The sequence below is a fragment of the Passer domesticus genome, chromosome 16 (assembly GCF_036417665.1).
Source record: "Passer domesticus isolate bPasDom1 chromosome 16, bPasDom1.hap1, whole genome shotgun sequence".
In the NCBI taxonomy this organism is placed as follows: domain Eukaryota; kingdom Metazoa; phylum Chordata; class Aves; order Passeriformes; family Passeridae; genus Passer; species Passer domesticus.
In genome coordinates this window covers 14,733,735-14,742,222 of record NC_087489.1, presented here as the reverse complement: position 1 = coordinate 14,742,222, position 8,488 = coordinate 14,733,735, and the positions used below count along the sequence as shown (strand labels likewise).

At 63.8% G+C, this 8,488-nt stretch overlaps 1 protein-coding gene across 1 annotated transcript; it reads left to right on the top strand.

Annotated features, from left to right (window-relative positions):
- The first annotated feature begins 4,146 nt into the window (after positions 1-4,146).
- Positions 4,147-7,786, top strand: SNAI1 (snail family transcriptional repressor 1). The gene is made up of 3 exons (XM_064391749.1): positions 4,147-4,423; positions 4,954-5,457; positions 6,517-7,786. Exons 1-3 carry the CDS (start codon positions 4,345-4,347, stop codon positions 6,696-6,698), a joined length of 765 nt encoding a protein of 254 aa, XP_064247819.1. The 5' UTR covers positions 4,147-4,344; the 3' UTR covers positions 6,699-7,786.
- The last annotated feature ends 702 nt before the right edge of the window (positions 7,787-8,488 follow it).

The window sequence follows — 8,488 nt, the reverse complement described above, 5'->3', positions numbered from 1 at the left end:
CAAGGTGAGTGTCCCTTCCCCAGGTGAGTGTCCCTTCTCCAAGGTGAGTGTCCCTTCCTCAAGGTGAGTGTCCCTTCCCCAAGGTGAGTGTCCCTTCCCGAAGGTGAGTGTCCCTTCCCCAGGTGAGTGTCCCTTCCCGAAGGTGAGTGTCCCTTCTCCAAGGTGAGTGTCCCTTCCCCAGGTGAGTGTCCCTTCCCCAAGGTGAGTGTCCCATCCCCAAGGTGAGTGTCCCATCCCCAAGGTGAGTGTCCCTTCCCCAGGTGAGTGTCCCTTCCCCAAGGTGAGTGTCCCTTCCCGAAGGTGAGTGTCCCTTCTCCAAGGTGAGTGTCCCTTCCCCAGGTGAGTGTCCCTTCCCCAAGGTGAGTGTCCCTTCCCCAGGTGAGTGTCCCTTCTCCAAGGTGAGTGTCCCTTCCTCAAGGTGAGTGTCCCTTCCCCAAGGTGAGTGTCCCTTCCCGAAGGTGAGTGTCCCTTCCCCAGGTGAGTGTCCCTTCCCGAAGGTGAGTGTCCCTTCTCCAAGGTGAGTGTCCCTTCCCCAGGTGAGTGTCCCTTCCCCAAGGTGAGTGTCCCATCCCCAAGGTGAGTGTCCCATCCCCAAGGTGAGTGTCCCTTCCCCAGGTGAGTGTCCCTTCCCCAAGGTGAGTGTCCCTTCCCAGGGTGAGTGTCCCTTCCCCAGGTGAGTGTCCCTTCCCCAAGGTGAGTGTCCCATCCCCAAGGTGAGTGTCCCATCCCCAAGGTGAGTGTCCCCTCCCCAGGTGAGTGTCCCTTCCCGAGGTGAGTGTCCCTTCCCGGGAGGGCGCAGCGCTGCCGGGGCTGCTGGCGCCTCGTCAGCAGCTGATCCTGCGGCCGCATTGTGGGATAATGCAATCGGCCGGCCCGAGCTGTGAAATTCCCCGTGTCTGGCACAAGGAGTCAGCCCGAGGAGCGCAATTAGCACACAGAGACACGACGGGAGGAGCCGGCCTTGCGGCTGAGCTGTTCCATCAAATTTGTCGCAGGACAACGACTGGTCTTAATAGTTCTGATAAATGGTAGTCAGCATTAATTTCCTCGTGCACAGGAATCGCAGCGCTAAATCCCCATGGGCTCCTTAGGCTGGGGATGAGATCTTGCCAAAGGGTAAGTGCTGTATTCCAGGTTTTCATGTCACCTGACAGAAGAGAGAACAGCACATTTTCTTCAAGGCCTTTGCCCAGCTGTGCTGCACACACTGGTGAGCCCACCTCACAAAGGATTGACCAGCCAAGGCTGTGATAATCATGGAAAAGCAAATGAGGGATGTGTTGCAGTCCTAAAGCTTTTTGTTGGTTTAAATATGCTAGAAATTACAGTGCAGCATTTGCCTGTTTTGGGGGTGGGTTTTTGTTTGCAACACAAAACTGTAACAAAACTGTTACAAAACTGTAACACAGCCTTGTGTTACAGTTGCATTGGTCTGTGCTTCACTCAATTTCATGGGAAAATTACATTATTCTCTGGGTGGTACAAACGAGGACTGTTGAAGCCACTATGAAAACTTGCCTTTCCTTCCTTACTCCTTCTCCAAAGCTCCAGAAAATACTCAGCACTTAGAGAAAAACTGGTGTCATTGCTACTGGTGTAGATCTCTCTTCTAGTTCTTCTCATATTTATTCTGTCTTTACAGATGCTGGGCTTAAAAAAATAATTCCGTGAAGCTCCTGGGAGCTGCCCAATGCCCAGCCCGGTGCCGGTCCCAGCCCGGTGCCGGTCCCTGCCCAGCCTGGTGCCGGTCCCTGCCCAGCCCGGTCCCTGCCCAGCCCGGTCCCTGCCCAGCCCGGTGCCGGGTCCCTGCCCAGCCCGGTGCCGGTCCCTGCCCAGCCCAGCCCGGTCCCTGCCCTGCCCAGCCCGGTGCCGGTCCCTGCCCAGCCCGGCCCGGTGCCGGGATCCCTGCCCAGCCCGGTGCCGGGATCCCTGCCCAGCCCGGTGCCGGGTCCCTGCCCAGCCCGGTGCCGGTCCCTGCCCAGCCCGGTACCGGGTCCCTGCCCAGCCCGGTGCCGGTCCCTGCCCAGCCCGGTGCCGGTCCCTGCCCAGCCCGGCCCGGTGCCGGGCCCCGGAGCGGCGGTGCGCGCTCGGGCTGCGGACGGCAGAGGGAGGTCTCGCACCTCGGAGAGAGCGGGCTCGCTGCTCCGGCACCGTGCCCGGCCCCAGCCCGCTCCGCCGGGCTCAGGGGGCTGCCCTGGGCTTCGGGGGCTCCTCCAGCCTTGCGGGAGGGTTCGCACCCCGTCCCATGGCCAGAGCTTCTCCTTTTCCCACCTCAGCCTCCCTCGGGAGGAGCTCTGCTCTGCGGCCACGTATTCAAGATGCTTCATGGAGACGTGGGGCCAGGGAAGTGAAGAGTTTTCAGCAGGCTTGTTGCTCTGGAGGTGTTGAAGTGTATTTGTGAGCTCCTTGGGCCAGTCCTTGTGCATCTGGGACTGGAGCCGTGCCACGGGCTGCTGGCAGGTCTGCTCTGAGCCTTGGGGCTCAGCTGCTGGTGAGGGGGGACGCTCACTGCCACTTCCAGCCCATGAAGCAGTGCCGAGCTTCCCCTCCCCTGTGCCCTGCTCTCTGTCCCCTGTCACGCTGCCTCACAGGCACAGGTAGGTCAGGTCGCTTTCTCCCTCGATCTCGTTTTTTCCCCTAGCTCAGGCAAGTTTCCACACGCAGTGGTTGGAACAGATCTGATTATTACCATTTCAGAAAGAGCAGAAAACCACCTCGCCGTGTTCCCCGTGCAAGTGTCCCCGCTGCGACCACATCCGCGGCAGGTGGAGGAGCGGGGGGGCAGCGGCAGGGCCGGGGGCACCCGCAGAGCCCCGGCCCGGGGGGCACCCGCAGAGCCCCGGCCCGGGGGGCAGCAGCAGAGCCCCGGCCCGGGGGGCACCCGCAGAGCCCCGGCTGCCGCCCCCACCCCGTCCGGGAGCGGCCCCTCTGCCCCCCGGAGAAGGGAGGACCTGACCTCGGTGATTTGTACCCCCCAAGGGCTCTGGGGCACTTTTCCCCCTGAACTTCGGGTGATCCAGGGATGAGTTTCGCAGATAAACACCTGCTGAAAGCCAGGCGATGATCCAGTACCAGAGCACATGGCTGCAGGGCAAGAGTTTGCAAATGCGTCTGGTCTGGGCAGGATGTGGCTGGCAGGACAGGCTCTCCGAGCTGCTCCTGCCCTGAGGAAAGGCTGACGGTGAGCTCCGGCCCCGCGCCGCAGCCGTGCCGGTGGAAAGCTTCGCTCCCACTTCTGCATTTCGCTGCGGCTGAACAGCGAGATGCGGCGGGCAGGGCTGGCGCGGCTCGTGTGACGGTGAGTCACGGGTGGCCCGGCACACGGCCCCTTTCCCAGCGCGGGCCGGGGAGGCATTCCCAGCAGGACCTGCTCCTCCCGCGGCAGCCGCCAGCAGCTGCCCTGGCCCGAGCTGAGCGCGGCTCTGCAGCAGGTGGCTGGAGCCGAGCCCGAGCCCTTCCCGGGGAAACCCCCGCGGGAGCCGGGCCCGGCTGACTGTGTCTGACTGGCACACCTCTGCCTGGCACACCTCTGCTCACCGCTGCCCGCCAGCCATGCCTGGGCACCTTCCCTGGCACACGGCCCCTGGGGAGGGGAGCCGCAGGGAGCGTGTGCCTCAGCAGGGTTTTGTGACCCGCCCTGCCCGAGGAAAAGGGTCAGGGGAAGGCAGCAGGGAAGAGAGCAGGGAGCTTGCTGGGGGGACGGCTGCGCTGCACAAAACCTTCCCAGCAGAAAAGAAAGTGTGTCTGGGCAGGTGCTGCTGAGCCCTGGCAGCGGGAGGGAGTCACCGAGGGTTGGGCCGGCTCCATCCCGCTGCTCCAAAAGCCACTGGCTCTTCCCAGGGGATTACTAACCTGGGAAGCGTGCTTCAGCGCAGGGCTGTGTCCCAGCGGGGCACGGCAGAGCCTCGTCCCGCCCTGCACGGCAGCCCACAGCCGGGGGAAGGGGAGGGAAGGACAGGCGGCAGGGCTGCGGGATCGCCGCCGGGCACAGGAGCGCTTCCTCCAGCCCGCACGTGGGGCACGGGCTGCGGGTCACTGCAGCCTTCCGCACCCGCGGGAGCACGGCCCGGGAAACGCCGGGAGAGAGGGCAGGAGCGGCTGCTGCAGCAGCATCACCGGCGGCGGTTCGTCCCCCGGTACCGGGCGGGCAGCGCGGCAGCGGCCCCCGGGCTCCGTCCCCTCGGCTCGGCACGGCTCGGCTCGGCCCCGGCGGCGTGGCCGACACCTGCCGGTGCCCGCCCCGTCCCCCGGCCATTGGCTGCGGCTCCGCGCCCGCCCCGCGCCCGCCCCCGGCCCCGCGCCCATATCAGCGGGCGCGGCGGCGCCGCGGCACCGGGCTGCAAGATGCCGCGCTCGTTCCTGGTGAAGAAGCACTTCTCGGCCAGCAAGAAGCCCAACTACAGCGAGCTGGAGAGCCAGGCCGGTGCGTGGACGGGCCGTGCGCGTGGGGCCGGGGTCTGGTGCGGGATCTCCCGAGGCTCCGCACAGGAGCGGGCAGGGGCCGAGCGGCTTTTCCCGGGTTCCGGATTTTTGTTCGATTTCAATTCCGTGCGTCTCGTGGCGCGCGGTCCCGTGTCCCGGGATGCTGAGCCACTCCCTGGTGCCCCGGGGATGTCGGTGGCACCGGTGGCTCCCTCACGGGGTGCGCTTGGGTGCGTGGGGAGCTCCCCGTGCCGGTAGCGGGCGGGAGCGTGGGGGTCTCTTCGCCCCGTCCCTCGCGGCAAGGCGGGCGGGGGCGCGGGGTCCCTGTGGTGCGAGGCCGGTCACCTTTGCCCCGGGGCGGGCTGCGGCTCTGGGCTCCCGTGGGGGGGCTGGAGTCCCTTTGCTCCTCTGCCTCGGGGGTGCGGGGCGAGGGACGGCCTGGGCTGGGGTCCCACTGAGCCCGCGGGGGGGGGCCGGGCCCCGCCGCCCCCGTTGCGGGCGCGCCGCGCTGACCGCCGCTGCCTCCCGCAGTTCTGGCCGCCCCGCTGCTGTACGAGACGTGCCCGCTGCCCGTCATCCCCCCGCCCGAGGTGCTGGGGCCCGGAGCCTACTACCCTCCGCTGGTGTGGGACGCGGGGCTGCTGTCCAGCCTGTTCCCGGGCGGCCCGGGCAGCGAGGCCGCGGGCGGCGCGGCCCCCGCCCTGGACCTGACGGCGCTCTCCAGCGAGGACGATGAAGGCAAGAGCTCGGGGCCGCCCAGCCCGGCCTCGGCCCCCGCCGCCGCCGAGCGCTTCCGCTGTGCCCAGTGCGCCAAGGCGTACTCCACCTTCGCCGGGCTCTCCAAGCACAAGCAATTGCACTGCGACGCCCAGGCCAGGAAATCCTTCAGCTGCAAGTACTGCGAGAAGGAGTACGTGAGCCTGGGGGCTCTCAAGATGCACATCCGGAGCCACACGCTGCCCTGCGTCTGCAAGATGTGCGGGAAGGCGTTCTCGCGGCCCTGGCTGCTGCAGGGCCACATCCGGACGCACACTGGTAACGTCCCCTCCTGTCCCTCTCCCTCCCTCCCTTATCGCCTCCCGCTTCCCTGCTCCGCCGCCCCAGCCAATCGGCGGGCCGCCTGTTATCTGGGAAGATAAGGGCTTCCCAGACCCCCTTGGCACATCTCTCCAAAATGTCCTTTAAATATCCTCTTGGCTGGAGCGCAGCGCAGGGTCAAGGCCCGGCCTGTAAATCTGCGCTGCTGCAGGGCCAGCGACGGCACACGCTCCACCAAAACGCCATCGAGAGGGGCTGCGAGACTGCCGGAGCCCAAAGCATCCCTCCCCGGCGGTGCCGAGCCCGCTGCAGGCCCGGCCGGGCTCGGCTCGGCACGGCCCGGGCAGGTGCTGCAGGCACCTGTTGGCACGGGGCCGGGCCCGCAGCTGCAGCCCACCCCGCTGCCCCGACAAAGCATCTCCCGAGCATCCTTTGTGGGGCCCGGGACGGTGTAATTGTGACTTGGCACTGATTTCACACCCTCTTAGCCTACTAAAGACGATGGCTGAAGGAAGCCGGGTAGACTTAATTGTGCTTTCCAAATTGAGCATACACATTTGTTTCCTCCAAAAGAGCCTTTCTGGGAGGAATTCGCCCTGGCCAGGCTTTGAATGCGAGCCGGGCAGGAGAAGGGGGAGCAGGCTCGGCAGAGGAAATAGCTGCACTCAGGCTGGGCTGGCGCCTCGCAGCCGCTGCCTGCTATGATATAATGCTGTGATATAATTAACACACAGCGCTCGGTTTCTGCCGGCCCGCGGCTCCTCCTCGGCTCCGCGCAGCACACGACTCTCGTGTCTTCGCTCCTCTGTGCGGCTGCCGTGCTGCTCGCAGATGTTCCCAGCATTAGTTTTCCGCGGTTCACAGGGAGGGTTTTTCAGGAGCGGGCGGTTCTCCCCCGAGCCATGCGGTACATAGCCGGCTTTCCCCGAACAATAACAGCCAGCACTTCTTTTCACTGTGCTCCGCGCAAACTTTGGCTAATGAATGGCTCCTTCTTTGATATTCGCCATGTGTTGATGCACTGGTTAATTGGGAGCGTTTCTCTTTGTCCCATAGGTGAAAAGCCCTTTTCCTGTACACACTGCAACCGGGCCTTTGCTGACCGCTCTAATCTCCGCGCCCACCTGCAGACCCATTCAGATGTAAAGAAGTACCAGTGCAAAACCTGCTCGCGGACTTTCTCCCGCATGTCGCTGCTGCACAAGCACGAGGAGACGGGCTGCTCTGGCTCCCGCTGAGGACGCCGCTCCCAGGCCTCTCCCAGCACGAAAACCTGTATTATTATAGTTTCTGTAGGAGTAGTTCCCTCCGTGGCCGTGGCAGCGTGCGCCGGGCTGGACGCTGCTCCTCTGGCCCCCGGGACCCTCACACTCCTCCCTCGGTGCCTCCAGTGCAATGCAAGAGCCCGACCATGAAGGTTGGAAGGGACCATTGGGATCCTCGAGTCTAACCCCAGCCCTGTGCAGGACGCCCCAGGAACCCCCCGTGTGTGCCCGAGAGCCTCGTCCAAACCTCCTGGAGCCCGGGCTTGGTGCTGTGACCCCTCTCCCGTCCCGGCTGCGGGCTGCCCTGGGCCGGGTGTGTGAGCCGGGGGGCTCGGGGTGCTGCCAGCCCTCCCCCGGCCGGAGGCACCCGGCACCTTGGGGGGCTGGATTCTGCACCCTCTGCTGTTGAACACTGCCACCATGTAGCCTGGGGGGCTGGGGTTTGGATTTTTTAAAATTTTTTTATTTTTTTGGTAACACCATAACCACTTGGTAACTTTTAAGAACCAGTATTTTTTTAATGAAGGACGAGACACTCCCCCCGTACCCCGAGTGTATATTCCCCGCCTGTAGAAGGTGTAACTATGCAATAATACAGTATCCCAGTAGTTGTGAAGCAGCTGCTTCTCCCCAGCACAATGACAATTTGCAATGCCTGCGAGATTAACAGTGTCCATGAAAGGCAGGGGTAGCCATTTCAAACCCCAGCCCTGTTTACAGAGCAGCTATGCACTCAAGCACCTGTTAATATGACTCTTAACAACTGCTTTTCAAGAGAACTGTGACTAATAGCAGGCACTTGTCAGCTGATACAATGGTGGCCTGTCCCAAGGCCGGCCATCGACAGGTGTGTGCCAAAAGCCCTATTTATGGCTATTGACAGGTGCCTCCTGAATGCATCTTTCTTTGGACATTGTTTTCATGGAATCATTACAAAGAGGATGTTTACATTTCAAAGGTACACTGGTATTTATATTTTTGTGCCACAGTTTTGTACTGATGAAACTTTTTATATAATGATATACAATTTATTGATATTCAATAAAATCGTTAATTTATAATAGGGTTTTGTGGCTGCTTGGGCTGAGTGTGCAGCTGTAAGGGGGGAGCGCTGTGCAGAGCCTGTGCTGGGCTCAGCTCTCCTCCCACCCGGAGCTCTTGGCTCTGGTGCAGGTGCCCAGAACGTGGCACTTGCCGCAGGGCATGTGGGGAGCAGCCAGGCCGGCCAGCTCCTGCAGGGCCGTGGGGCGGGGGCTGCAGAGGTTCAGGGAAAGCACAGGAGCTTGCCGTGTCCCTCCCAGCCTGCTCGGACACACCAGCGTGCTGCTGTCCCGGAGAGGGGGCTGCAGTGTCCCTGAGCACCCTGGGGAGCAGGTCTGTGCCCAGCTCAGGGCCCTGTCCCCCATGGCACTGTCCCCTGGGGGTGGCACTGTCCCTCAGGGCCCTGTCCCCCGGGGGTGGCACAGCAGTTCAGGGCACTGTCCCCCGGGGGTGGCACTGTCCCCCGGGGGTGGCACAGCAGCCCCTGGCTCTCGGCAGGACCCCGAGCCTCTCCAGCTCCAGGGGTGACCCTCTGCGTGTGGTGTGGAGCAGAGCTGGCACGTCCCATTGTCACCGGCACAGGAGGGGCTGTGCCCGGCCTGGGGGGCACCGAGGGCGCCCAGGGGTGCTCCAGTGTCTGCCTGCAGCATTCCCACAGTGAAACGGCCGTGCCCCAAACCACCTGCCCTGCCCCAAACCACCTGCCCTGCACCGTCCCTGCT